The sequence below is a fragment of the Acinonyx jubatus genome, chromosome B2 (genome assembly GCF_027475565.1).
Source record: "Acinonyx jubatus isolate Ajub_Pintada_27869175 chromosome B2, VMU_Ajub_asm_v1.0, whole genome shotgun sequence".
Lineage (NCBI taxonomy): Eukaryota > Metazoa > Chordata > Mammalia > Carnivora > Felidae > Acinonyx > Acinonyx jubatus.
In genome coordinates, this window is record NC_069385.1 from 119,426,421 (window position 1) to 119,453,352 (window position 26,932).

At 54.4% G+C, this 26,932-nt stretch overlaps 3 protein-coding genes across 11 annotated transcripts; 2 read left to right on the top strand and 1 right to left on the bottom strand.

The window, feature by feature from the left end:
- Positions 1–242: 242 nt before the first annotated feature.
- Positions 243–15,216, top strand: VARS1 (valyl-tRNA synthetase 1). Of its 2 annotated transcripts, none has more exons than XM_027058093.2 (30): positions 243–375; positions 636–1,058; positions 2,136–2,270; positions 2,366–2,504; positions 2,745–2,869; positions 2,955–3,042; positions 3,264–3,364; positions 3,501–3,628; positions 8,197–8,361; positions 8,588–8,669; positions 9,170–9,289; positions 9,373–9,481; positions 9,574–9,668; positions 9,946–10,036; positions 10,276–10,400; positions 10,486–10,589; positions 10,675–10,833; positions 10,964–11,054; positions 11,182–11,287; positions 11,378–11,448; positions 11,535–11,660; positions 12,020–12,124; positions 12,207–12,275; positions 12,362–12,440; positions 12,562–12,689; positions 13,059–13,214; positions 13,395–13,601; positions 13,674–13,785; positions 13,899–14,224; positions 15,072–15,216. In XM_027058093.2, the coding sequence occupies exons 2-30, from the start codon at positions 672–674 to the stop codon at positions 15,138–15,140; spliced, it is 3,798 nt and encodes a 1,265-aa protein (XP_026913894.1). In that variant the 5' UTR covers positions 243–375; positions 636–671; the 3' UTR covers positions 15,141–15,216. The 2 variants fall into 2 exon arrangements, with proteins under 2 accessions (XP_026913894.1, XP_026913895.1); XM_027058094.2 differs by having other exon boundaries at positions 2,958–3,042.
- Positions 15,217–15,311: 95 nt separating this feature from the next.
- On the top strand, positions 15,312–24,834 carry VWA7 (von Willebrand factor A domain containing 7). 8 transcript variants are annotated; one of them, XM_015082172.3, is made up of 17 exons: positions 15,312–15,623; positions 15,949–16,200; positions 16,535–16,816; positions 17,544–17,640; positions 18,205–18,315; positions 18,759–18,954; positions 19,073–19,242; positions 20,531–20,643; positions 20,876–20,992; positions 21,458–21,643; positions 22,122–22,254; positions 22,368–22,520; positions 22,635–22,727; positions 23,172–23,473; positions 23,591–23,730; positions 23,871–24,117; positions 24,224–24,834. In XM_015082172.3, exons 2-17 carry the CDS (start codon positions 15,964–15,966, stop codon positions 24,386–24,388), a joined length of 2,742 nt encoding a protein of 913 aa, XP_014937658.2. In that variant the 5' UTR covers positions 15,312–15,623; positions 15,949–15,963; the 3' UTR covers positions 24,389–24,834. The 8 variants fall into 8 exon arrangements, 6 of the variants coding, with proteins under 6 accessions (XP_014937658.2, XP_053078998.1, XP_014937660.2 ...); XR_008298666.1 differs by lacking the exon at positions 15,312–15,623 and having other exon boundaries at positions 15,710–16,200; positions 22,604–22,727; positions 23,596–23,730; positions 24,224–24,360; XR_008298667.1 differs by lacking the exon at positions 15,312–15,623 and having other exon boundaries at positions 15,710–16,200; positions 22,604–22,727; positions 23,596–23,730; positions 23,943–24,117; positions 24,224–24,360.
- A 63-nt stretch (positions 24,835–24,897) lies between these two features.
- Positions 24,898–26,903, bottom strand: SAPCD1 (suppressor APC domain containing 1). The gene is made up of 5 exons (XM_015082180.3): positions 26,436–26,903; positions 26,057–26,197; positions 25,466–25,561; positions 25,264–25,353; positions 24,898–25,169 (listed from the first exon to the last, which is right to left on the bottom strand). Exons 1-5 carry the CDS (start codon positions 26,547–26,549, stop codon positions 25,077–25,079), a joined length of 534 nt encoding a protein of 177 aa, XP_014937666.1. The 5' UTR covers positions 26,550–26,903; the 3' UTR covers positions 24,898–25,076.
- Between the last annotated feature and the right edge of the window lie 29 nt (positions 26,904–26,932).

Here is a 26,932-nt window from a genome sequence, read left to right on the forward strand (position 1 = left end):
CGCCTGACCGAAGAGCGGTTGCGGGGCCGTCCTCCGCTCCCGCGTCCGCGTCCCGCGCGGTCCCTCGTGAGCGCGGTCGGCGGCGGGTGGCGCGGCCCCGGGCCAGTGTCGGGCAGGGCCGCACCCGCACACGCAGGCGGAGCACGGCCGCCCGCGCCAGGACCCGCGGGCCCGGAAACGCTTGTTGTCACAAAGGGGGGGGAACACGTGGGCACACACGGCCCGGCGGCGGTCGCAGGGAGCTAGGATCGCCCGGAGAACCGCCCACCGTCCCTGCCCGCCGGACTTCTCGGCCCCGGCCTCCAGGCCGGTCCACCTTCGGCCGGCGCCCGGCCGTGAGGTGGCTGTCCGGCTGGGCCTGACCACCTCTCTCCAGTACGTACCGGCGGCCCGAGCCCGCGTCCTGCCGCTCGCCGAGGGTCTATCCCGCAGTCCCCGAGCACGCGCGATCCTGGGGAGTTTCCCACTGGCACTGCCACTCCGAGAGCCGGGCCCTTGGCTTTTAAGGCCCTATCAGACCTCCAGTCCTGGGGGTCTCGGGCACCTGCGGTACAGGAGTCCCCACGGGGGTGCCCTCTCTCCTCCAGTAGGACGCCCCTGGGTTCCTCAGTCTTCCCGTCTTTCCTTCTCCTTAGGTTTTTGTCCACCTCGTTCGGACCCCCTGAGTAACCATGTCCATCCTGTATGTCTCCCCTCATCCCGATGCCTTCCCCAGCCTCCGTGCCCTTATCGCTGCGCGTTATGGGGAGGCCGGGGAGGGACCGGGCTGGGGAGGAGACCACCCCCGCGTCTGTCTTCAGCCACCCCCGACCAGCAGGACTCCCTTTCCCCCACCCCGCCTGCCCGCCCTGGAGCAGGGGCCCGGCGGGCTCTGGGTGTGGGGGGCCACCGCTGTGGCCCAGCTGCTGTGGCCAGCAGGCCTGGGGGGCCCTGGCGGTAGCCGGGCCGCCGTCCTGGTCCAACAGTGGGTCAGTTACGCCGACACGGAGCTAATACCAGCTGCCTGTGGAGCATCGCTGCCGGCCTTGGGACTCCGAAGCTCTGCCCAGGACCCCCAGGTGATTGGGGAGAAGGGAAGAGGGAGAGGGGGAAATTTAGAAGAAAGTCGGTGGAATGGGTAGTGAAGATAGCATGTCAGATGTGGAGAAACACTGATCAAATCCCAGATTGCCGCCTGGTATGATAACCTTGGGCCGGTTTCTTAAACTCTGAAGCCTTGGTCTTCCCGTTGATGAAAAGAGAAAGTTTCATGTTGAGGAACTCGAGAAGATTAAAAGAAGTGTGCAGAGCAGTCTGGTGCCAGGTGTTTTAAAGTCTGGGCACAGAAGTTTGAGGAGTCTGAGGCTGATGAAGGCCGTGGTTACTGTGAAGTGTAGAAAATAAAGACTGGGTGAAGGAGAGATGAGAGGCAAGTGGGGTGCGAGAGGTGGCCCCTGCTGGAAGGAGATGAGGGAGAGGGAAATGAGGAAGGGCTGGAAGGGAGAGGAGAGAGAACTGTACCAGACTGTAGCCAGGAATTCTTCAAAGCAACCACCTCCTTGCAGAGTTTTGAGCACATGGTGGATACTTCATATTTCTTGAATGAATGAATGAATGGATGAATGGATGAATGAAATGAATATATGACTTAGACCCTGACTTGCTTCCTTATATCCTGCTTATTCTGTCTAAAATAGAGGTTCCCTCTCTGGAATTCCTTGTCCCCACTTCAGCCTGATTTATTTTTCTTTAGAGCACTTAGGAAGAAAAATAGGGTAATGTGTTATATATTTGCATATGTATTGTCTGTCTCCCCCACTAGAGTGTTAACTCCACCAGGCAGGGTCTGTTTTCATCTCCTCATTCTTAGAGAAGTGTCTGGCCTGTAGTAGGTACTTAATACTTCTTGAAGCAGTTACTGTGCTGTCTCATGTAATCTTAACATTAACTTCTTGTGTTTGATATATTGCATCTGACACATAGTAAGTGTTCAGCAGGAATTCATTGAACAAATGGGAATATTTTTATGACCATTTGACCTCAGAGGTGGTGATTTGTGGAGTAGAAGGGGGTCACCTGGATTGGGTGGGGATAAGGGGTGGGATTGAGGTGGGCCAAGCCTTATCATATTCATAACCTCTTCCCTTTCCTGCTAGGCTGCCCTGGGGGCCCTGGGGAGGGCTCTGAGCCCCTTGGAAGAGTGGCTTCGGCTGCACACCTACCTGGCTGGGGAGGCTCCCACTCTGGCTGACCTGGCGGCTGTCACAGCCTTGCTGCTGCCTTTCCGTTACGTAAGTCACCGGGGCCTAGAGAAGAATGACAGAAGCTCCCCTCAGACCTCATTATAGGGTGACTAAGGCTATTTCAATTCTTGTCACCATCCCAGGTCCTGGACCCCTCTGCGCGCCGGATCTGGGGTAATGTGACACGCTGGTTTATCACCTGTGTCCAGCAGCCAGAATTCCGTGCAGTGCTGGGGGAAGTGGTTCTGTACTCAGGGGCCAGACTGCTCTCCCAACAGCCAGGTGAGTCAGGGTAGGGAGTAAAATGGGAGGGGTCCCTCTGGGCTTTCCGTGTAGCTCACTTTCTTTTTTTTTTTTCTTATGAATGGTGGAATCACTGGGGAAGGGGCCTGAGGAAGGGTGAGATGGGAGACCAGCATGGAGGAGCACTTGGGCAGCTGGAATAGCCCGTCTGAAACATAGTAGTAAGGTTCACAGAGGGTCCCCAATGGGCCAAGTTGGCATTTCTGTGCCTCTGCCTAGGCTCTGAGGTCCCTGCACCCCCAAAGACTGCTACGCAACTCAAGAAAGAGGCAAAGAAACGGGAGAAGCTAGAGAAATTCCAGCAGAAGCAGAAGAGCCAACAGCAGCAGCCACCCCCAGGGGAGGTGAGAAGCTAAGGGTAGGACTGGAAGAAAGCTGGTAGCACACATGGGTGGATGATATCTGTGCCTGTATCTCTTCCCTCCCAAGCAGAAGAAACCAAAACCAGAGAAGAGGGGGAAACGGGATCCTGGGGTCATTACCTACGACCTCCCAACCCCATCTGGGGAAAAGAAAGGTACTAGAAGGGGGTAGGGACCCCAGCACTTCACATCCACCCTCTTCTGCTGCTGCGCAGTGTTACCTCTTCCTACTCTGCCGTTGCTCCCACTGCTTGGCTTGTGAGGATTTGCACAGCCCCTGGATCTCCCAATGCCTGTCCTGTGATGTAAGCACCAAAGGCCCATCGGCCCAGCTGCTCCCAGCCTCAGGCACTGACCCTCCCCTTCTCTCCCCCAGATGTCAGTGGCACCATGCCTGACTCCTACAGCCCTCAGTACGTGGAAGCTGCCTGGTACCCTTGGTGGGAGCAGCAGGGCTTCTTCAAGCCCGAGTATGGAGTGAGTGGCCTCCACTGCCCAGGCCTGGAGGAGATGTGGGAGGGGGACAGCAGGGCCAGAGAACAGGTTGCCTGGGAGGGGGCCGGGAGAGGTGACATGAGGCCTTATCATGTGCCCGTCCTTCCTCCCCCATCAGCGTGCCAGCGTGTCAGCACCAAATCCCCGGGGAATCTTCATGATGTGCATCCCACCCCCCAATGTGACAGGCTCCCTGCACCTGGGCCACGCACTCACCAACGCCATCCAGGACTCCCTGACCCGATGGTGAGTTCCTGTCCTCTCCTTCAACGGGTTCCCTGTGCCTTCTCTGGCTTCTCACTCCTGTCCTCCCTTCTGTTCCCTGACAGGCCATCTGTCCTCCCTTCTTCCATATTGGCCCTCAGCTGTGCCCCCTGGTGGTGCTACACTTCTCTCGTAATCATTCCCATCATCCTCAGCATGCTCCCCCAGTCAAGCAACCAACACCCCTCATTTGCAGATGCTGTTCTCTCCCTGCTCTTGCTATGGAAAATAACATTATTTTGAGTTAAACAAGAAATCTGTGAATATGTTTTTGTAAGAAATTTAAAGCTTCAAGTCTCTTTGCGTCTCTCTAGACCTACTCCCTCCTGAAACATAGCCATTATTACCACTTTGATGTGTATCATTCCAGATCTTTCCTATCTACTTACAAATATGCATGCCCATAGAACTGTATAATTTTTCTTTTGAGTGGGTTTTTCTTTTTCTCTTCTTTAACATAAAGGGCTCACCCCAAACATATTACTCTACGACTTTTTTATTTTTTTTTTACACTTAGCAGTTTACTTTGGAGATCTTTTCCTTGTTCTTATACATAGACTGATCTCATTCTCTTTCATTGCTCCATAGCATTCTATAATGTGGCTGTGCTGTAATAATCACTTTTTTTTTTTTTTTTAATTTTATTTTAGAGTAAGTGCACAAGATGGGGAGAGGAGCAGAGGGGGAGAGAGAGAGAATCTTAAGCAGGCTCTTAAGAGTCAGTCATTGAACTGACTAAGCCACTTAGGTGCCCTGGAATCACTTTTTTATTAATGGCTGTTTCTGATTTTTCTCTCGAAAACCTTGCTGGAATACACATTCCTGTATATGCTTTCTCAAGCGCGAGTGGAAGGATTCTCTGATATACTATCAGGAAGTGAAACTTCTGGGTCTGAGGGACATGCTTATATTAAGTTGCCCCCAAAGCAGCTTCAGTGATTTATACTTCTGTGAACTGCATGTGAGAGTATTCATTTCCCTGTTCCCTTTCCGACCCTGGACATATCCGTGTTTGTTTGTGATTACTGAGTCTGTGCCTGTTCATGTTTGGGCGGTCAGGTTTCCTTTTATATGAATCGTCTGTACCCATCTTTTGTCCATTTTTCTATTGATTCTTTGTTTTTTGGTTTTTTTTTTTCTTTAATTGGTTTGTTGGAAGATTCTTTAATATTCAGATATTGATTTTTTTTGGTTTGTTGTGTATGTTTTCTCCTGTTCTAGTACTTGTTCCTTCCTAATTTTTACTATTTTAATATTTTAATTAGTTAACAATTTATATAATTTAATATTCCAGATGGCAAGTTTCTTTAAAAATGTACTTAATTCAATTTATTTATTTACTTTTATTTTAGAGAGAGTGCTAGCAGGGAAGAGGGGCAGAAGGAGACAGACAGAGAGAGAGAGAGAGACAGAGAGAATTTTAAGCAGGCTCCACACTTAGCAAAGAGCCCAAAGCAGAGCTCGATTCCACAATCCTGGAATCATGACCTGAGTTGAAATCAAGAGTCAGATGCTCAACCGACTAAGCCACTCAGGTGCCCCTAGAAAAGTATTTTAAAACAACTTTTTATCTTTAGAAGCCAGGGTTTATTTAATTTTAATTTAAGTTCTGAGAAATTTTTCTGGAGTCTTATTTACTAACTTAATTTGGTTGGGAGTACTTACCAGGCATCACGATGTGCCAGCTGTGCTCTGGGCACTAGGGATACAACATCAGATTTAGAATTTTGTGAGGAATTGAAAGCTGAAAATACAGAGTTGTGTTAAATACATGTAACATACAACGGTCAACTTAGTAACACTAGGAAAGAATGAACACTTCTTAGAAAACTTTTTAAGGTGGGGCCCCTGGGTGGATCCAGCTCTGAGTCAGGCTCTACACTGACAGGGCAGAGCCTGCTTGGGATTCTCTCTCTGCTCCCCTGCTCACATTCTCTCTCTCTCTCTCTCAAAATAAAGAAATAAACTTAAAAAAAAGAAGCAAATGACATTAAAAAAAAGAACTTTTAAGATAGCAGCCTTTTTTCTAATGAACATGGCCTAAATAAAATGTTAGAAACTCCCATTTACTTAAATGGAATAGATTTCTATCAACATTTTAGAATCAAAAATAACAGGGGTGCCTGGGTGGCTCGGTTGGTTAAGTGTCCGACTTCGGCTCAGGTCATGACCTCGTGGTTCATGGGTTTGAGCCCCACATTGGGCTCTGTGCTGAATGCTTGCTTGGAGCCTGGAGCCTGCTTCAGATTCTGTGTCTCCTCTCTCTGCCCCACCTCCACTCATGCTCTGTCTCATTCTGTCTCTCAAAAATAAATAAATGTAAATATAAAAAAAAAAATAACATGTGAAACACAACATTAAATATTTCCATCAACAAAACATTATTAATAAAAGTGGGTTGTATATCTATATTTTTTCTTTTTCTCCCCAGCAGAGAATAGGGTACTTTCATGCAAATACCTATGACATTTTACTGATTTTTTTTTTTTTTTTGGTCAACTTTATACAAACCCTGAGAAATGCTTTTAGTAAAATATTCTTTGTGTTTTCTTTTTTTTAATGTTTATTTTATTTTTGACAGAGAGAGACAGGGCATGAACAGGGGAGGGGCAGAGAGAGAGGGAGACAGAGAATCCAAAGCAGGCTCCAGGCTCTGAGCTGTCAGCACAGAGCCCAGCACGGGGCTCGAACTCACAGACAAGACCGCGATATCATGACCTGAGCCGAGGTCGGACGCTCAACCTACTGAGCCACCTAGGCGCCCCTATTCTTTGTATTTTCATTTGTTATGCTTTACTTCTTTGGTAATACCTAACAAATACCAGATTTCATAAAACATATTTGTATCCAGTACATGTTTTTATTTTTGAGACAGAGACAGAGCATGAGCAGGAGAGGGGCAGAGAGAATGGGAGATACAGAATTTAAAGCAGGCTCCAGGCTCTGAGCTGTCAGCACAGAGCCCGATGCGGGGCTCAAACTCGAAGACCGCGAGATCATGACCTGAGCTGAAGTCAGACGCTTAGCCGACTGAGCCAACCAGGCACCCCTGTATCCAGTACATGTTTAACCAACACTTTGAGGATCGAAGAGCTCAGGAGAATGGAGTCGCTTTAGTCCCTATTCCCAAGGACCCAAGGAGATCTAACTGTAGTGGGGATGATCAGATTATAAAGTAATGAATATAATATAGTTTGATGAGTCTTTGAAAGTGATGTATAGGTAGTGTTTCTTTGTTATTTTTTTAATATCTTTATTTTATTTTATTTCATTATTATTATTTTTAAGGAGGCTCCAGGCCCAACGCAGGGTTTGAACCTGAGATCAAGAGTCAAAAGCTGAATGGGCTGAGCCACCCAGTTGCCTCTGTTTATATAATAATTTCCTCTCCCCGCTTTAATGTGCTTAGTTCGAAAAGGTCACAGAAAAGGTCATTGGAATTTAATGGCTTTATGTGCCACATCAGCAGAGAGCTTGAGCATAAGCTGCACGAACTTGAACCAGAGCGTGGCAGATGTAGCCCTGCAATGCTACTCTATTTTCTCTAATTCACCTCCTGATTAGTTCCCTAATGTGTTATTAGCTTCTAGTCACTTCCCCCTAAATGGCCTATCACTTGCTTTTTAACTTTACTTAGGGGTCTTATTCTGAGATTTTTACATTTTGGTCTAGTTGATTTGTCAGTGTTCTTTAGCTTTATCTTTGCATCTTGTTAACAAAGGCCTCTCTTACCTCAGAGTCACAGTCTCATCTGTGTCTTGGTCTTTTTTTTAGTTTGAAAAGTGTGTTATTTTTTTCTAATGCTTTTCTGATAGTGTTGAGTTCATCAGTCTGATTAGAATTTATCGTTGTTGAGTGTTGGGAAGTAGGGAACTAATTAGCTAGCTGTCCTAAACAGACTTATTCAGTAGCTCATCCTTTCCCTACTGATAAGAAATGCGACTTTTGACAAATACTGAATGTGCTTGCATCTGTTTTTAGACCCGGTTTGGTTCCCTTTATCTGTAACTTTGTTTCTATGTAGTAACTTACTGTTTATTTTTTTTTATTTATTTATTTATTTATTTATTTATTTATTTTTTAGTAACTTACTGTTTAATAATCATAACTTTCTCATGCGGCAAGAGCGTCTTTGTTTCTTTGTTCTTTTGCCAGATTGCTCTGGCTGTCCTTGCACATTGCTCCCTGACTAGAACATTTAAAAAAAAAATTTTTTTTTTTAACATTTATTTATTTTTGAGAGACAGAGACAGAGCATGAGTGGGGGAGGGGCAGAGAGGGAAACATAGAATCCGAAGCAGGCTCCAGGATCTGAGTTGTCAGCATAGAGCCCAACATGGCGCTCGAACCCATGAACCATGAGATCATGACCTGAGCTGAAGTCGGACACCTAACTGACTGAGCCATCCAGGCGCCCCTCCCTGACTATAACTTTAGAATTGGGCCCCTTTCTTTCCTGAGTCCATTGACTCCTTGCCCAGGAGCCCCTTCTTCCTTTGATGCCAGGTCCACCAGCCCACTCCCCTTGGGTCCTCGTGTTCTTCCCATAGGCACCGCATGCGAGGGGAGACCACCCTGTGGAACCCTGGCTGTGACCACGCTGGCATTGCCACTCAGGTGGTCGTGGAGAAGAAACTCTGGCGTGAACGGGGGCTGAGCCGGCACCAGCTGGGCCGAGAGGCCTTCCTACGGGAGGTCTGGAAGTGGAAAGAGGAGTGAGTATGCAGCCCCCCCGCCCAACTCCTGTCCCCCTGTCCAGATAAGATCTCTGTAGCCTCTGGCCTTGGCTGCAGAGCCAGACCCTCATGGAGGCTGAGGGTCAGTGGGCTCTGGGGCCCAGGTCATTTTCAGAGGGACGGGTGAAAATACCCCATCAGCTGCTCAGTGTCTCTCTCCAGCCCAGGCCTGAGTGCTGATCCCGGCCTGTTTGTCCACTTCCAGGAAGGGTGACCGGATTTACCACCAGCTGAAGAAGCTTGGCAGCTCCTTGGACTGGAATCGAGCCTGTTTCACCATGGACCCTGTGAGTAGGAGGGGTCTTGGGGCTGAGGCAGGACAGGGAAGCTCCCAGAGCACCCACAGAAGAGAGCACCCTTCCCCTAGGAGGGGAGCCCACTGCTCATAGGAAACCACTAAGGGCTCAGCTGCAAATACCACTTCTTGCCCCTTATCATGGCCCTTTGTCACCCAGTCTGGGAGCTCACATTCTTTCAGGTGGCACACATTTGGGGCCTCACTCTCCTATGGAGCCTGAACTCCCAGGATTCTCTTCACCAGCACCTGTCCCTAGCTGAGTGGCTTCCCTGCCATCTTCAGAGTCTTCAGGCTTGTTGCCTGCCTTTGTGTTCCCGTAGTTCTCTCTCCTGCTCAAGAAAAATACTTCTGCCCTCTAGCCCTCAAAGGGGTCTGTGTGCTGACGGTGGGACTCTGGACAGCCCAAGTCTTGCCAGATCCCACTGCTTTGGCAAGTCTGCCTGGGTCCCTAGGCACCTGGGCCCATGCGTGACTCCCCCTGCTCCCTAGAAACTCTCAGCAGCTGTGACAGAGGCCTTCGTCCGGCTCCATGAGGAAGGAGTCATCTACCGCAGCACCCGTCTCGTCAACTGGTCCTGCACCCTCAACTCTGCGATCTCTGACATCGAGGTGTGTCCCCACCCCCACCCCAGGCTCTCTCCATCTCCGCGCCCCCACTCCAGCTCCCTGGCTATTTAACACCCATCTCACAGGTGGATAAGAAGGAGCTGACAGGTCGCACTCTGCTCTCCGTGCCTGGCTACAAGGAGAAGGTGGAGTTTGGGGTCCTTGTCTCCTTTGCCTACAAGGTCCAAGGCTCAGGTAGGAGCCAGGGGCATCAGGGTCCCGGGCTGGGTGAGGTAGGAGGTGAGAAGGGGCCAGAGCTGAGACCACAAGTCCTCGTGTCACCCTAGACAGTGATGAGGAGGTGGTAGTGGCGACAACTCGGATTGAAACGATGCTGGGAGACGTGGCCGTAGCTGTGCACCCCAAAGACCCGAGATACCAGGTGTGGCAGGGGTGCTGCCCACAGCTGGGGAGGAGTGCTGGTTGGAAGGGGCTCCTACACTGTGAATGAGGTTGGGATGGGCGCTCAGCCTCTTGGCTGAGAGAAAATTGCATCAGAAACTCATTTTCAGCTCCTTTTTGGCCCTGGGTGTTGGGACAATCAGGGACCTGGGTAAGAGGAATTGGGTCCAGCCTGTTTTGAATTTTTTTTCATCTTTGAAATGATTTATTGTTTGCTTTTGCCTTCTTGTATTTTTGATGTCTCCCTCTGCCCCCAGCACCTGAAGGGGAGGAGCGTGATTCACCCATTCTCGTCTCAGAGCCTCCCCATCGTCTTTGACGATTTTGTGGACATGGAGTTTGGCACAGGTGAGCCGGGGGCTGTTCTCTGGAGAGAGAAGGAGGCACCCTTTGGTCATTCATCTTCCCCCTGGAAGAAAAAGAAGAAGCTTTTCCTAAACCAGCAGGACTTGGGCTGGGTTTCAGGGGGCTGTACTCGAGAGGTGGGAGACAAGGGTGGTCTGGGGGCCACATCTTTCAGCAAAAGAGGGTGTGTATAGAGACTCCACTGAGTCCTCGTGACCCCGGCACCCCCATGTACACCCCAGGTGCAGTGAAGATCACCCCCGCACATGACCAGAATGACTATGAAGTCGGGCAGCGGCACGGGCTGGAGGCCATCAGCATCATGGACTCCCGAGGGGCCCTCATCAACGTGCCCCCGCCTTTCCTGGTGAGACTACCTGGGGTGTGGTGGCCAGGTCGAGAGATGGTGGGGTACGTAGGCATGGCCGTGATGAGGCCTGTCTCATACCCAGGGCCTACCGAGGTTTGAGGCCAGGAAGGCAGTGCTGGCGGCACTGAAGGAGCGGGGACTGTTCCGAGGCATTGAGGACAACCCCATGGTGGTGCCGCTTTGCAAGTGAGGACGGGGGCCTGGGAAGAGGGCAGGGGAGGGGCTCCTCAGGGTGCTCACCTCTTGATCTCCCACCCGTGTGTTCTCACAGCCGGTCCAAGGACGTGGTGGAGCCTCTCCTGCGGCCACAGTGGTACGTGCGCTGTGGGGAGATGGCCCAGGCCGCTAGTGCTGCTGTGACACGGGGTGACCTCCGCATCCTACCTGAGGCCCATCAACGGACATGGCACGCCTGGATGGACAACATTCGGTGCGTCAGGGCCCTTGATGTGGGAGGGTGATTGGGTGAGAGGCTAAGCAGGGCACAGGCCGGGGCACCTCCCTCCCCTGCCTGATTCACGTCCCTTCCCCCTAATCCCCCTACCCCCCACCATTTGCAGGGACTGGTGTATCTCCCGGCAGCTGTGGTGGGGCCATCGCATCCCAGCCTACTTCATCACAGTTAGTGACCCAGCTGTGCCCCCAGGAGAGGTGAGAACTGGGCCAGAGCTGGACACTGGCACATCTCAGGGAATTGTGGGTCTGTGGGGTCCTTGCTGGGGGGAGGGGTCAGGGCAAGGCAGAGGGACCCCCTTGGCACTCACCCTACCTCCGGCAGGACCCTGATGGGCGGTACTGGGTGAGTGGGCGCAGCGAGGCCGAGGCCCGGGAGAAGGCAGCCAAGGAATTTGGAGTGTCCCCTGACAAGATCAGTCTCCAGCAAGGCAAGTCAGGACCTTGGGGGTGAAGGGCAGAGCTGGGGTTCTGATCCTCATCTGTGTCCCCTCTGATCTCTGACCTTTGGCCTCCCTCAGATGAGGATGTGTTGGACACCTGGTTCTCCTCTGGCCTCTTCCCCTTCTCCATCCTGGGCTGGCCCAACCACGTATGTTCCTGGGGGACCAGCCCAGGGTGGAATGGTGGTCTTGGAGGTGGTGCTTGGCTCCCCATCATGCCCTGCTCTGCCCCCAGTCAGAAGATCTGAATGTGTTCTACCCGGGGACGCTGCTGGAGACGGGCCATGACATCCTGTTCTTCTGGGTGGCCAGGATGGTCATGCTTGGCCTGAAGCTCACTGGCAAGCTGCCTTTCAGAGAGGTGATAAGACTGCCGACACCCTTCCCACAGTCCCTACCATCACCCACCCTCCTGTGCCACAGCTCAGGCTCAGCACACATGGGGACACAGCACAGCCCACGGACAGCTGTGGGTGGGCCTAGCGAGGGAGGGCTTGTGGGGACTGAAAGCCAGCCCGGGTTCCACTCAGTGATTCCGTGCCATGGCTTCCTAGATGAGGGAGCGCCTCTAATTCCCATGAAAGTGCCAAATGCACTGGCAGGGGTACCGTGGGGGCCTGAGGTTCAGAACGGGGCAGACCGGATGCAGGGCCCCGGCAGGCATTGTGGTGTGGGTGAGGAGACACATTGTCATGGGCCTTCCCTGCCCTTGCTTGTCAGGTCTACCTCCACGCCATCGTGCGAGATGCCCATGGCCGAAAGATGAGCAAGTCTCTAGGCAACGTCATCGACCCCCTGGACGTCATCCACGGAGTCTCCCTACAGGTGGGGCTGCGCCCTGGGCTGGGCTGGGAAGGGCTGTGGGGCTGTGGCCACGGCCCCCTGACCACTCCCACCTCACCCTCAGGGCCTCCACGACCAGTTACTGAACAGCAACCTGGATCCCAGTGAGGTGGAGAAGGCTAAAGAAGGGCAGGTACTGAGGACAGGCTCTGGGGCTACAGTGTGGGCTGAGGTAGGTGAGGCTGCCTCAGGACGCCCTCGACTGACTCCTCCCCACAGAAGGCAGACTTCCCGGCGGGGATTCCCGAGTGCGGCACCGATGCCCTCCGGTTTGGACTGTGTGCCTACACGTCCCAGGGTATGGCCTCCAAAACCTCTTCACTGAGTCCCTCCTCCTTCCCTGAGCCCACCCTTCTCCTTCGCCATGGGCACGAGTTGGGAGGGAGAATAGTGAGGAGTCATACTTCACACCCGCCCAGGTCGCGACATCAACCTGGATGTGAACCGGATATTGGGATACCGCCACTTCTGCAACAAGCTCTGGAACGCCACAAAGTTTGCCCTGCGTGGCCTTGGGAAGGGTTTTGTGCCGTCACCCACCTCTGAGGTGAGGGCCTGGTAGGCGGCAGGGTGGGCAGCACCCACACAGGCAGCTTGTCTGCTGCTCAGGCATCGAGCATGGTCCGTGCTGTGTTGCGATTGTAGCCACTGAGTCAGGAGGCCCAGCACCTGCCCCGGAGGAGCCTTCCTGTAACAGGCGGGACAGATAGATACAGGGAAAGCCTGAGCATCGGGGTCCTCCGAGAAGGGGGTGGGGGTCCTTTTTCCTCCAGATGCTGGGCACATGGTGGTTGCTTCAGACGTATCAGGTTGCTGGAATGCCGATCTGCCCATGGTTCCTGCCGCCCATGGGCTTCTGCCTCCTTCCCCCTTGGGCTTATGGTACTTCCTCGCTGATGTGCCTCTTCTTCCCAAGCCTGGAGGCCATGAGAGCCTGGTGGACCGCTGGATCCGCAGCCGGCTGACTGAGGCCGTGAGGCTCAGCAACCAAGGTTTCCAGGCCTATGATTTCCCAGCTGTCACCACTGCCCAGTACAGCTTCTGGCTCTATGAGCTTTGTGATGTCTACCTGGTGAGGAGGAGCTGAGAGACGGGTGGGGGGCGGCAGAGCCCCGGACCTCACGTTGCCAGTGGTTGGCCACGAGACCTGAGCCAACCTGTCCCCTTCCTGGTCCTCACAGGCACAGTGAGGGCTGCAGGCTGGGCCTTTTCCGTCCCTGAGCCTCGTGCTCTGTGCTTCCTGGTCCCCTAGGAGTGCCTGAAGCCCGTGCTGAATGGGGTGGACCAGGTGGTGGCCGAGTGTGCTCGCCAGACCCTCTATACCTGCCTGGACGTTGGCCTGCGGCTGCTGTCACCCTTCATGCCCTTCGTGACCGAGGAGCTGTTCCAGAGGCTGCCCCGGCGGACACTACAAGCTCCGCCTAGCCTCTGTATTACCTCCTATCCGGAGCCCTCGGAGGTATGGGGTGTAGCCTAGAGGGGGGCTCTGGCCTGCCCCCCTGCCTCCCTCACTCCTTCTCCCATCCCACAGTGCTCCTGGAAGGACCCTGAGGCAGAAGCTGCCATGGAACTGGCCCTAAGCATCACACGAGCTGTGCGCTCCCTGCGTGCCGACTACAACCTCACCCGGATCCGGCCTGACTGTGAGCCACCTCGTCCCACTGGCCCCTCAGTCCACTCTGGGACCCTTGTCCGACGTGGTTGCCTCCTCTCGCGTCTCCTGGGGGCCACATCTCACCTTCCTCCCTCCCCGCAGGTTTCCTAGAAGTGACTGATGAGGCCACGGGCGCTCTGGCGTCGGCTGTGTCAGGCTACGTGCAGGCGCTGGCCAGCGCGGGCGTGGTGGCTGTCCTGGCCCTGGGGGCTCCCGCGCCACAGGGCTGTGCTGTGGCCCTGGCCTCTGACCGCTGCTCCGTCCACCTGCAGCTGCAGGGACTGGTGGACCCGGCCCGGGAGCTGGGCAAGCTGCAGGCCAAGCGTGGTGAGGCACAGCGGCAGGCACAGCGTCTGCGGGAGCGCCGCGCTGCCTCGAACTACCCTACGAAGGTGCCCCTTGACGTCCAGGAGGCAGACAAAGTCAAGGTGTGTGGTGTGGGTGGGCATTCCTTCTCCACTGCCCACACCATCTGCTCCCTCCATCATCAGGCCCAGCCCTGGGCAGCCATGGGGGAGCAGGCCGCCCGGGCTCCTTGCATAGGCGGGGCCCACGTAATCCCTCCTCTTACATGAGAAAGGGTCAGCAGCAGAGGCACAGCCCAAGGTCACACAAGCAAGGTGAAGACAGACCTAGAACCAGGTATCCTGCCTCCCAGCCAGAGCCCTCGTGCCCCACCCAGTGCCCAGAACATCCTGAGTGCCTGGTGCTGGTCTCAGGACCAGTTACAGCCAGGAAGCCTGGCGGGCTCACCTGGGATCTCTCCAGGGAGGAGCAGTGGGGTGAACCACATGGACGCAGAGAGAAATGAGCGGAGGCTGCGTTACGGAGCCTTGGTCGCTGAGCAGGGCTCAGTCCAATCTCCCGGAAACCTGCTCAGGGCAGGGGGTGTCCCCATTGCCATTTTACAAATGAAGGCCCAGTGCCTGCCTGGGAGGCTGCGTCCCTAACCCCTGTGTGCTGCCGTCCAGCTGGGGGTCAGGCTGCCGGCTAGGGTACATGGGCTCCTTTGTTTTGGGGGACTGACCACTCTGGCAAAAGGCAAGACCTGAGAGGCCAGTGATGATGGAGGGGAAGGTGGGTGCTGATGGGGAGGTTGGTGAGAATTTGGAGGGAACAGGCCAGCCGAGCTCACACAGTCCCCAAACTACTCCCTGCTGCGGTCCCCACCCATCTTTCCAACTGGGACCCCTGTGCCATCGCGAGCATTTGGAGGTCTCTCTTGGGCCTGAATCCTCACCACCCACCACCCCCTTTCCCTTGTTCCACCCCCAGCTCCAGCAGACAGAAGCAGAGCTCAGGAAGGTGGACGAGGCCATCGCGCTATTTCAGAAGATGCTGTGATGCACCCAACTCTGACCCTCATAACCCCCAGCAGTCCGCCATGGGGGTGGCAGCAATAAAATATTTTGCCACAAAATCATCTCTTGTCTGTGTGTGGTGGGGCCGGGGAGGGGCACTGAGGGCCCGTGTCTGGGAAGGTAGTGGAAGGGCGGCAGGCTGAGCAAGAGGCGCCGGGTGGGCAGAGAGGTGCGTCTGCCTGGGTCTGTCCCTGGCGCTGAGCCAGGCCTGAGTCATGTTGCTCACTCATTCCTCCCAGCTCTTCTCCACTCACCTCTGCACTGCTGCTGAGGGAGCCCCGCCCTGGTGCCGGCTGCCGCTTGTGGCCTCGGGCGGGCACGAGTAGAGGGGCCAGGGGCTGTCTGGCCTGCCCCCATCCTGCCGGTGCCTCCCTCCCCCTCCACTCGTCCTGAGTTAATTATAACTCTGACCTAAGTGCCCTGTGACACCACGCCCCAGCGGCCCTGCGGGAGACCCAGCAACCAGGTAGGGGAGAGGCCTAGAGAGGAGGCTCATCAGGTTTTCTGTGCTGGGTGTTTGGGGGTGTGGGTGTCGGTCTGGGGGTGGGGAAGGGGGTCTTGGGGAAGGAGCCTCAGTTCCTTCCTGCAGGTGTTTGTCCCCATTAGCCCATTAAGGCCCTCAGGTTGTCTAGGCAACTGAGAGGGGAGGCCAGGCTGGGGCAGATCCAGGTGCTTCAGGCAAAGCAGAGGAAGGGCCCAAAGCAGGTGCCGGTGGAGACAAAGAGCTAAAGAGCTGGGCCTGCCCTGGACCCGCTGCTGCTTCCTGCTCTCGAGAGCCTTCTGTCCCTCAGGTCCATGTCCCAGCCATGCTCCCTGCAGACGTGCCCCTGGCCCACCTGAATCCTTCACTGCTGCTGCTGCTGCTATTGCAGCTGCTGCCCCCTGCAACCTCCTTCTTCCCCAACATCTGGAGCCTCCTGGCTGCCCCCGGGTCCGTCACCCACCAGGACCTGACCGAGGAGGCGGCGCTCAATGTCACCCTGCAGCTCTTCCTGGAGCAGCCACCCCCGGGCCGTCCCCCGCTTCGTCTTGAGGATTTCCTGGTGAGCGTCCCCAGGTCCTGTCACATCCCAGCTGGACTCCCCAATTCCCTGGGACTTCTACTTCTTCAGGGCCCTGCTGGCCAAGAGGAGGGACATCCTTCTCTTCCTTGGCTACCCACCTCTACCCCTTGCAGTAACAATACCCAAGTGTCCTGGTCCTAAAATCAGGAGTCCCCCCCCCCCCCTCCTCCTTAGAAAGGTCCAGAATTGCCCTTCCTTCGTAAGGCCCAGGACCTTCAATTCCCTGCACACCCAACCTGAATGCCAGTTGCTAAGAAAACGTGGGCAATGGTGCAACCCAAGGGTCCCCTCTCCCCTAACCCACTCTCTCCAGGGCCACACCCTTCTTGCTGACAACCTCTTTGCTGCCTACTTTGGACCTGGGTCTCCTTCCCGGAGGTTCCGAGCAGCCTTAGGTGAGGTCTCCCGTGCCAACGCAGCCCAGGACTTTCTGCCAACATCCAGGAATGACCCTGACCTGCACTTTGATGCTGAGCGGCTGGGCCAGGGGCGCACACGCCTAGTGGGGGCTCTCCGGGAGGCCCTGGTGGCAGCCAGAGCTCTTGACCACACCCTGGCCCGCCAGCGCCTTGGGGCTGCACTTCATGCTTTGCAGGTGAGAACTGCATAAAATGGGCAGGGGTTTCTTCACCCCGGGTCTTCCTGTCCCCCAGATACAGACTTCCTCCTGGCACCTCCTCCTTCTCCTTCTTCTCCTCCTCCTTCTTCTTCTTCTTCTTCTTTTAATGTTTATTTATTTATTTTGAGAGAGACAGAAAGCAGGGGAGGGGCAGAGAGAGAGGGAGAGAGAGAATCCCAAATGGGCTTTGCACCATCAGCGCTTGATCTTACCAACCACAAGATCAGGACCTGAACAGATATCAAGAGTCTGACGCTTAACTGACTGAGCCACCCAGGCGCCCCCTCATGGTGCCTTCTTAATCACACCTCCCCCAACTCAAGAAGTGATGGGGCACTGCTTGCCAGTGCCCTGAGACTGGTCCCTAGTTCCCCCACCTCCAAACTGGCAGCTCTCCCTGTGGGAAGAGCCAGGAGGCCATTGTGGCTGGAGAAAAGCGAGGAGGCGTGAGGTTGGGAGTGGGCCTTGAAGGCCACCGGAAGGCCTTTGGTTGGACTCTGAGTGGGATGGGAGGAAAAACCGGGAGGCTCCCACCTGGGGAGAGCTCTGTTCTGGGCGACAGGCAGAGGGTGTGGAGGGCACTTGGGGTATCTGACAGCAGCAGCAGGGGTAGGAGGAGGCTTTCCAAGAGGAAGAATAAGCGCTGGAGATTGTGAGAATGGTCAGACAGCGCCTCATTCCCCTTCGCCCTCCCTCCCCCCAGGATTTCTACAGTCACAGCAACTGGGTGGAACTGGGACAGCAGCAGCCACACCCTCACCTCCTCTGGCCTAGGCAGGAGCTCCGGAGCCTGGCACAAGGTACGGCCATGACCCTGGGGGATGGGGGAAGCCCACTAAAGCCATGTCCTCTCAGCCTCCCCAGACACTGTGTCACATCCTCAGGTCACATAGGATGTGACATGGCTTCTTCTCTGGAACGACCTGTGAGGTCCCCCAGTCCAGCCAAAGGCCAGGTCAGTTAGATAGCTTCCCCAAGGTCACAGGGGTGGACAGAGCCAGGACCAAGGTCTGCAGACCTCAGCTGAGTTCTCTCTCGTGTGGCTTCCTCCCCCAACATGGGATGGAACATACAGGGCTGTTCCTCACAGTCCCCTCATCCTTCCACCTGAGCTATGACGCGGCCTCCTGTCCATTACAAGTTCACTTCCTGTCCACAGCTCACGCTTCCGGGTTTCCTAGCACAGTCCCGGTCTCACATATTCAGTCTCATCACTAGATGACCTCTAGGTTTTTGTTCAGAAATCCTAGAAGGGTACATTTGGGCTTTTGCCAGCTCAGGGAAAAGCCAAAGTTTGGATGGATGGGGATAAAGGTCAGTGGTGGCAGGATCTTGGGATCTAGACCCCTGTCCTCTCTTCCCAGTGGACGATCCTACCTGCTCTGATTGCGAGGAGTTGAGCTGCCCCGGGAATTTGCTGGGCTTTACACTCCTCACCTCTGGCTACTTTGGAACTCATCCCTCCAAACCTCCAGGTACCAGGCAGAAGTAAGGGGAGAAAGTCACTTCCTTTCCCCTGACCCTCTCCCTAGGGATCTCAGAACTGTAGGCCCTTGTCCCATTTCCTATGGCATCACTTCTGGAAGGAGTGGATGCTGGGGATGGGGTAGATGGATGGAGGCCCACTGAGGTGGCCATGATTGTTGGGTGGGGGAATATCTTCTTATTCAACCAGTAAGACTTCTCCATTACCCAAGGGTAGCTTTGGGGGATGGACTGGAGGGATTAGGGGATCCACCATGTACTGTGATGACTGACCCCTCTGGATTTACTCCAGATTGGCCCTCCACAAATGTCATCTTTCTTGCTGATCCTTTGCTGAAGAGTGAGAGGTCAGGCCAGGTCAAAAAGGGCCTCATTTTCTTAGGAGGCAGTGGGTTTTTTACCTCCACCCGCCAGATCTCTTTCCCCAAACCAGGGAAATGTAGCCATGGGGGCCGTTTTGACCAGAGCAGCTCCCAGCCACCACGGGGAGGCATCAACAAGGATAGCACATCCCCAGGCTTCTCTCCCCATCACATGCTGCACCTCCAGGCAGCAAAGCTGGCCCTTCTGGCCTCCATCCAGGCCCTCAGTCTCCTGCGAAACCGGCTGGGAGACAGGGGTTTCTCCAGGTGAGTGGCCTCTGGGCGATGTGCTCCTTAATGCGCATGTGGTCCTAGGGGAGCTGAGTAAATGGGGGCTGGGGACAAATGTGCAGACTCCTCACCGTATCTCTGGCCTGCTCCCCAGGCTCCTGGACATCAGCCCAGCCTCCAGTCTGAGCTTCGTCCTAGACACCACAGGCAGTATGGGTGAGGAGATCAATGCTGCCAAAATCCAGGTTCGCCACATTGTGGAACAGCGACGGGGCAGCCCCATGGAGCCTGTCCACTACATCCTGGTCCCTTTCCATGATCCAGGTAACTGTGGTCTGGCGAGGATAGCGGAAGGAAGGAAAGTCTAGGGCAAGGGGTAAATGCCACTGGTGGGGGAAAGGGCCTCATGGCTCCACTTCCTTAAAATGGTGACGTTTCCTATGGTTGAGCCTTTACTGGTACCTCTGTGTGTACGATCGGCCACTTCTTCCTCTGTTTCCAAAATGGCAGCACTTTCCATATGAGGTTAATCATGATCTGTGCTTAGCCAGGGGCCTCTGCTTTCTTAGGCTTCCATGTTAATCAGTGATTTTCAATTCTCCCCATTTTCTGTACACAGAGGTTGGGATGAGGATGGGTCCAGGCCTCTGTGAAGCCTCTGAGACAGATTGGAAGTTAGACCGACTGACCCGGGTTGACCAGTCACTGTGCATGCTTAGGCTGATCATTTAGACTTTTTTTGCCTCAGTTTCATCATCGATAAAATGAGTCAGTACTTGACCCATATTATCTGATGGCCATTTCAACCCTAGAAGATAGGCAGGATTTTCTAGGGTTGAAATGGCCATCAAATAAAATAGCTACAGCGCTGAGAATTCCCTAAAGGCAAGCGTTGAGTCTGATTTACCTGCATAAATCTCATAGTAGCTGGAATTTAACGGGGGTTTATCACATATTATTTTTAATTTTTTTTAATGTTTATTTATTTTTGAGTCAGAGAGAGACAGAGCATGAACAGGGGAGGGTCAGAGAGAGGGAGACACAGAATCTGAAGCAGGCTCCGGGTTCCGAGCCGTTAGCACAGAGCCTGACGCGGGGCTCGAACTCACAGAGTGTGAGATCATGACCTGAGCCGAAGTCAGACGCTTAACTGACTGAGCCACCCAGGTGCCCTGGTTTATCACATATTTGATGAAGCTTTGAGTTTAGCATTAATTATATGTCAAGTCACTATTCTAAGGTTTACAAAATCAACTCATTTAGTCCTTCTAATGACACTCTGAGGTAGGTACCATTATCTCTCTGGTTTTTCCGGTGAGGAATCTGAGGCCCCAGGTGTTTTTTTATACTTATGCACATATCCAATAAAGACCCTCTCAGGACCACAGGAAATGCTGCCATTTTGTTAAGGAAATGAGGTCCACTTCCCCGCAAAGGTAACTAGCCCTTACCCAGCCCTGCCTATAGAAATATCAGAGAATATTATTATTTCAATACTTGTTCACCCCAGGAGCACAGCGAGGCCTCTTGACTGGGGGGTGAGAGGTGGCCCTGGGTAGGGATGAGGGGAGACCTCTCGTCACTCATCTCAACCTTCTTTCTTCCTCCCCAGGGTTTGGCCCTGTCTTTACCACCAGTGACCCTGACAGCTTCTGGCAACAACTCAATGAGATCCATGCCTTGGGGGGTGGAGATGAGCCCGAGATGTGTCTGTCAGCCCTGGAGGTCTGCCCTCCCCCTCCCCCTTCCCTTCTTCCCCCTTCCTTTCCAGTTCCCACCACCAAGGGGAACTAGAGGCTTCCTGGGACCTCCACCCTCCACCCCACCTTCAGAGCCTAGTTCCACTAGCTTCACTCCAGGGTTCCAGGGCCATATTTCTTTCTATTCTGCCCTCCCTTCCTCTACCCATTCCTCTGCTGCTGCCATTTTTAACACAAGCACTTTCCCTCTCTGCCAGCTGGCTCTGCTGCACACACCTCCACTCTCAGACATCTTTGTCTTCACTGACGCCTCCCCCAAGGATGCCTTTCTCACCAACCGGGTGGAGTCCCTGACTCAGGAGCGGCGCTGCAGAGTGAGCACAGCTGATGGGACATCCGATGTTAGCCACCCAGAGATATGGGGTTTCCCATACCTTGTTGATGACTATCTCGTAACAAGGATCACACCACACCCTGGTGGTTGAACCAGCCTTTGGCATGGGGTGGGAGAAGCAGACAATGAGTATAACACATCCTGATCCCTTACATGATGCTGAATGCATATTTGAACTGGTCTCCAATAAACCATTTGAAGAACTGGAGATCTAGTTGCCAGCAATCCACTGTGGATGACAAATGGAGACAGTTACAAGGGAGTGGCAACTACTAACTGAAGGCCTGGGGCTGTGTCATTGGGAGACTCTGCAGGAACAGTCAGAGGGTAGACCAAGACCTTACTCCTCCTCATCAGCTCCGCAGAACACTTGAGCACAGATCCTCATTGACAATGGTAGACAGCACTTGGAGTACTCAGTACTGGCCTCTTTTTCTGGGCACAGGTAACATTCCTAGTGACGGAGGACCCATCGAGGGTTCAGGGCCGAGCTCGGCGTGAGGTCTTGTCCCCTCTGCGTTTTGAGCCCTATGAAGCAGTGGCCTTGGCCTCAGGAGGAGAGGTAATCTTCACCAAAGACCAGCACATTCAGGATGTGGCAGCTGTTGTTGGGGACAGCATGGCTGACCTGGTAAGTATGAGGGCCGGAGTATGCTTTTGGCTCAGAACTGAGGGTACAGGTAACACGGCACTGCTCTTTCTCATAGGTTAATAGTTTAACACTGCTTGCTGTGTTGCCACTGCAGTCAGAAGGGTGGGAAAGGAAGTTTCTCTCTCTCTCTGAGATCCATGGCTACCCAACTTCCACGTTGCTCCTTCCCTATTAGCACCGCCCCCTGTCCCCCAGTCTTGGCCTCCAGTAGTCTGTCCTCGGAAGTCCTGCCATCTTTTAAGGAGGGACAAGAAGCAATCACCTCACCCTTAATCCCTTGCCTCCAATTTGTTGTTGACCGTAACTTCATCCCTGGTCCTGGGCCCCTCTTTCACTGGTATCCCTTCTCCATGTGTGACTTAGTTTCTTTCTGTCTCCACCTTTCTCCTGTCTTTGTTCCCACTTCATTCAATGCCTCATCTTCTCCCCTATTTTTTGGCTCTGCCCATCCCTCTAGGTTACCCTTCCCCTGGAACCTCCTGTTGTAGTGTCTGGAAGGCCACTTGTGTTCAGCGTGGATGCACTGCTCCAGAGGGTCACAATCCGGATCCATGGGGAGGTCAGCAGCTTCTGGATCAGGAACCCTGCAGGTATTTCCACGTGTGTGTCTCAAGGCAGAGGGAAGAATGGAGAATGAAGGGTGACATCCTAAGGGACAGGAGCTAGCTCATGTGCCAATCTCTTGCTCCCCCACCCCCATCAGGGGTCTCCCAGGGCCAGGAGGAAGGCGAGGGACCTCTAGGTCACACTCGCCGCTTTGGGCAGTTCTGGATAGTTACCATCAGTGACCCCCCACAGACAGGGACCTGGGAGATCCTGGTCACAGCCGAGAGCACACCCCGGGTGAGAGTGCAAGGTAAGGAGGGAGATATTGCTGGGAAGGGAAGGGACGGGAAGGCTGCAGAGCTCAGAGAGCGGTATCAATCACATTCATCTCAGAAAGGTCTCTGATTGCCTTGGCCCTCCTCAGCCCAGACATCCCTGGACTTCCTCTTCTACTTTGGGATCCCTGTGGAGGATGGCCCCCACCCTGGCCTCTACCCCCTGACTCAGCCAGTTGCAGGTACGTCTACCCACCCCCCCAACTTGTCCATTAATATATATACATGTATATATTGTATATGTATATGTCTCTCTCTATATATATGTATTGTATATTGTGTATGTATATTATGTGTGTGTGTGTATATATATATATATATATATATATATCCTTTTATTGGAGTTATAACTTGCATATAATGAAGTACACTAAACTTAAGTATACAGCTGGGTGGATTTCATATAATGCACTCATGTAACCATCACTCGACTCAAGATTTAGAACATTTTCAGCATCCCAGAATCTTTCCTGACCCTGCCCAACAATAGCCCTCCGAGGTAACCCCTTTTCTCCATTCATACTCATCCCCAGAGGTAACCCCTATTCTAAAAGCCGATCATTCCTTTCTCCCTGTCTCTGAATCTCATGTGGACCAGTGTTCTCCCCTCCCCTCCCCTGTCCCAGGCCTCCAGACCCAGCTGCTGGTAGAGGTGACAGGGCTGGGCTCCAGAGGCAACCCTGGAGCTCCTCTGCCGCATTTCTCTCACGTCGTCCTACGAGGGGTCCCGGAAGGTGCCGAGCTGGGCCGGGTGCCTTTGGAGCCCACGGGACCGCTGGAGCGAGGTTTCCTCGCCGCCTCACTACCGTCCGCACTTCTGTCCACTGTGGGACCTTTCTCTCTGGAGTTGATTGGCCGGGACGGAGAGGGGCAGAGCCTGCACCGAGCTGCTCCCCAGCCCTGCACCGTGGTCCCTGTCCTTCTGGAGGTGAGACGCAGGAAGAAGGTGCAGGTAGGGCTGAAGAGAGCTGCAGCCTCCTCGCCGCCTGACCCGCTCCTCCTCGCCTGACCCGCTCCTCCTCGCCTGACCCGCCCTCCTCCGTAGCTCAGCGGCTCCCCGGGATTCCTGGCTCCAGGCAGCAAGGCCCCGCTCAGCCTCCGCATCGCCAGCTTCTCGGGCCCTCAGGATCTCGATCTTAGGACATCTGTCAAGCCCAGCTTCGCTCTCACCTCCAACCTCTCCAGGTATTGCCCCTGAACTCTCCGGTTCAGTTCCGGCCCACCTTTCGGTTCCCCTGGCGTGGGAGCTGGTACTTTAAGCCCCGCCCACAGCAGCCACTTTCGCTTGGCCCTCAGATTCTCGCCTCCCCTCCCCTCCCCTCCAGCTTTGGGCGCGGATCCTGGGCTCTCAACTATTCGAGAGCTTGGGCCTTCAGCCCGGCGTCCGTACTCGACAGGGTTCGCCTGGAACCAAATGAGACCGCCTGGGGGCGCCTGTGGTTGGAGATCCCGGACTCAGCGGCTCCAGACTCCGTGGTGATGGTGACTGTGACTGCGACAGGTCCAGAAGCCAGCCCAGTGCCCCCGACCCATGCCTTCCTCCGGCTCCTGGTGCTGGCCCCCACCCCGCAGGTGAGGCACCCCCACTTTCCATCGCAGGATAAGCAGTGTAAGGGGTGGTAGGTGCAGGCTTAATTTGGGTGCAGACACGCTGACCGGCTCTCCCTCTTCTCCCTAGGACCCGCTGGCTGCCCCTGCCCACTCATCTGGCCCTATCCTCGCCTCCACCAGCCCTGCCTCCACTTCGGTGACTCAGGGAAGGGCTGGGGGAGGGCTGGTGGGCAACCCCTGGTGGGGCACAGTTGGAGGGGTGCTGCTTCTGCTAGGCCTGGCCTCCTGGTGACACCAGAACCCCTAGAGGGATGTGCCTGCAGCGCTATTTTTAGTCTGGCCCCACTGGTGAGAAGGCAACCGGGCCTTGGGACCCGACCTCTCCCAACTGGGATGGAGGTTTTCCTTCTCACACACTTGTCCCTCTCTTTCTTTGTGAGATTGGGATAGAGGGCAATGGACTTTCCCACAATGCACTTTCCCCAACCCTGCTGGGAACCAAAGCAAATACTCCTTTTTGGAGAAAATTGGCCTCTATTTCTCTGTAGCAAAATCTCTTTACTCCACTATTTATTCATGCTTTCCTAAGCTCAGGTAGAAGGAAAGATATATGGGGAGGAGACTAAAGTTGAGAGTGGGGGGTTTATAGAATTGTTCTTACTTGAAATTCTGAGGAAGCTCCTATTTTATTTTTGTATTTAAAGCTGAAGGACAGTTTCAATAAACATGTCTTCTCTAGAGAGGGATTTCAAAGAAAGATCATTTATGCAGATCACTTAAGGGCGAGTGAGGGCATAAGACACCAAGCAGATGAAATGAAGTTTTCAGTTGTGGAGAAGAAACTTTACACCAAGATGTTAGGAATTCAGTTGGCCCACCACCTGGAGCCATTTATCTGTTAAGTCAAGAAGCAGGATAAGGAGACTGGGGGTTCTGACTCAGCCTCCCCTGTCACCAACTGAGGAAATCGAGAGGAGGCTTCACACACGGGTGGGGCCCCTCCGCATATTGGGGCAGCCCAGCTGAGCAGTCTCCCCTTTGGGCTGAGTGCCTCCTTTCTGCTGCCTTGACAACTGGAGAGGAGGAGAGAACCGGTGTGGGCATCTGTGCTCCTCTCCGCCTGCGGGCCGGGGCTTCCGCCCTGCCCCCCACTTCCCTACAGTTTACCTGCTGCTGCCATGCCGTCTGCTTCCTTGGCCTTCCCTTCCAGTCCTGGGTGGCACAGGAACTAGCCTGATTCGAGGGATGTGGGGAGAACTGGGAGGGAGAGGAGGCTGGGATTTGCTTTTCTCTGTTAAACCAGTGCTGACCCCAAGTCCCCTCTCTACCCCCACTTCCCGAGAGTACACACTAAAAACAATAAACTCACCTTCTCCTGAATCAGATTCTGCAAACAGATGTTCATATTTTGAATCTGGGCTAACTGGGGGCCACCAGGCTCTGAGTGTAAATCTGATAGAAAATTCTAAAGGAGGAGTTAGAGGCTGACAGCATGGTGAAACCTTGAGGTCCATCTGCCGCTCTTCTGTCACCACAGGCCATTACCTCTCCAGCTGGATCCCCTCACCACAGAACCGCCCCCCCCCCCCCAGACAGGTAGAAAAATCCAGTACTCTCCCTACCATCTCTTTAACAGTCCCGTTTCAACATCCCCCTCAGGTGGGATAGTACCCCTTTCCCTGTTCTTTATGGATCCTCCCTGTCCAGTCCTGACCCATTGGAATAATCCAGGCCACTCCCCCATCTCAATGGAGTGATCCAAATCAGGTCCCTCTGAATGGAATGCAGACCGGCCTCCTCCAATCCCGACAATGAACACCAACCTGCACTTGGTGGCATCCAGTCATTACAATTCATGATCCCTGCCCATTAACTCTTGCCTTTCCAGGGTGGTGCCAGGCTGTGTCCACATGTCCCCCGTGCCCCCAGAGCCCCCCTGCGCCGCACAGAAGCCCCGTACCTCACCAAGAGCCCCCAGATGCAGCTGTTGTTGCTGTGCCTCCCTCAGACGGCCCTCAAACCAGGCCTGGCCGTGCTCCAGCAGCTCCAGCCCCTGCCACAGGGCGTCCTGCTCCCTCTCCAGAGCCTGCATCTTCTGCAGCTGGAAAGGCCAGAAGCAGAGGCTGACTTGCTCCCCAGCAGGGCTCTGAGCCCCGGCCGTTTCTCTCAACCCTTGGTTGGGTTCACTGGTCACTGAGTGTGAACCCAGACTGACCACTGAGCTGGAGGGCAAGGGGAAGCAGGGGAGAAGACTTACGGGTCCTGAAAATTGAGTGGAAATGTAGGGGCAGATCCAGGAAGTAGGCTTCCCTGGGACCTCTTGCTGGGCTAATACTCACCCAGAGGAAGAAGCTCCGGGCCCCTGGGTCTTGGCGGCTTGTCCCTAATGGCAGCAGCAGAACTGTGTAGGGGGCCTGTACCAGGGGCAGCCCTCCGGGCCCCTGGCTCCCCATGGCTCGGAGGTGGGAAGGGTGGAGCCACGCCCACTGGTGCTCAGGGTGGGTCCCTCCCCTTCCCCCTGCCTGGTGCCCATCCCACCTTTTCAGCCTCTCAGAGCCTTTCCTGCTGTGTCTCTGAGGCTGGGGTGTTCCTACTTAAGGGGAAAAGACCACCTCCATTGGGTTTCTCTGTCCTCCTTCTCATCTGCTTTTGTAGGGTCTGTTGAAAGAGCTGGTTCTCATGAAGTCCCCTGGGTAGAACCCAAGGGTCCCCCTACAGCAGTGTCACTGTGTTGTTTTAAGCTTGTTTTTTTAAAGTAATCTCTACACCCAACATGGAGTTCCAACCCACCACCCCGAGATTGAGAGGCACACGCTCCTCTGAGCCAGCCAGGTGC

Excerpts from the sequence above, each read along its gene's own strand:
- VARS1 (XM_027058093.2), top strand. The coding sequence starts at position 672 with ATGTCCATCCTGTATGTCTCCCCTCATCCCGATGCCTTCCCCAGCCTC. Across the intron at positions 2,870-2,954 it reads AGCAGCCACCCCCAGGGGAG|CAGAAGAAACCAAAACCAGA; the intron begins GTGAGAAGCTAA and ends TTCCCTCCCAAG. Across the intron at positions 12,276-12,361 it reads AGAAGGCTAAAGAAGGGCAG|AAGGCAGACTTCCCGGCGGG; the intron begins GTACTGAGGACA and ends TCCTCCCCACAG.
- VWA7 (XM_015082172.3), top strand. The coding sequence starts at position 15,964 with ATGCTCCCTGCAGACGTGCCCCTGGCCCACCTGAATCCTTCACTGCTG. Across the intron at positions 17,641-18,204 it reads GCTCCGGAGCCTGGCACAAG|TGGACGATCCTACCTGCTCT; the intron begins GTACGGCCATGA and ends CTCTCTTCCCAG. Across the intron at positions 20,993-21,457 it reads CTCAGGAGCGGCGCTGCAGA|GTAACATTCCTAGTGACGGA; the intron begins GTGAGCACAGCT and ends TTCTGGGCACAG.
- SAPCD1 (XM_015082180.3), bottom strand. The coding sequence starts at position 26,549 with ATGGGGAGCCAGGGGCCCGGAGGGCTGCCCCTGGTACAGGCCCCCTAC. Across the intron at positions 25,562-26,056 it reads ATCTGGGGGCTCTTGGTGAG|AATTTTCTATCAGATTTACA; the intron begins GTACGGGGCTTC and ends CTCCTCCTTTAG. Across the intron at positions 25,354-25,465 it reads AGAATCTGATTCAGGAGAAG|TTCTCCCCACATCCCTCGAA; the intron begins GTGAGTTTATTG and ends TCTCCCTCCCAG.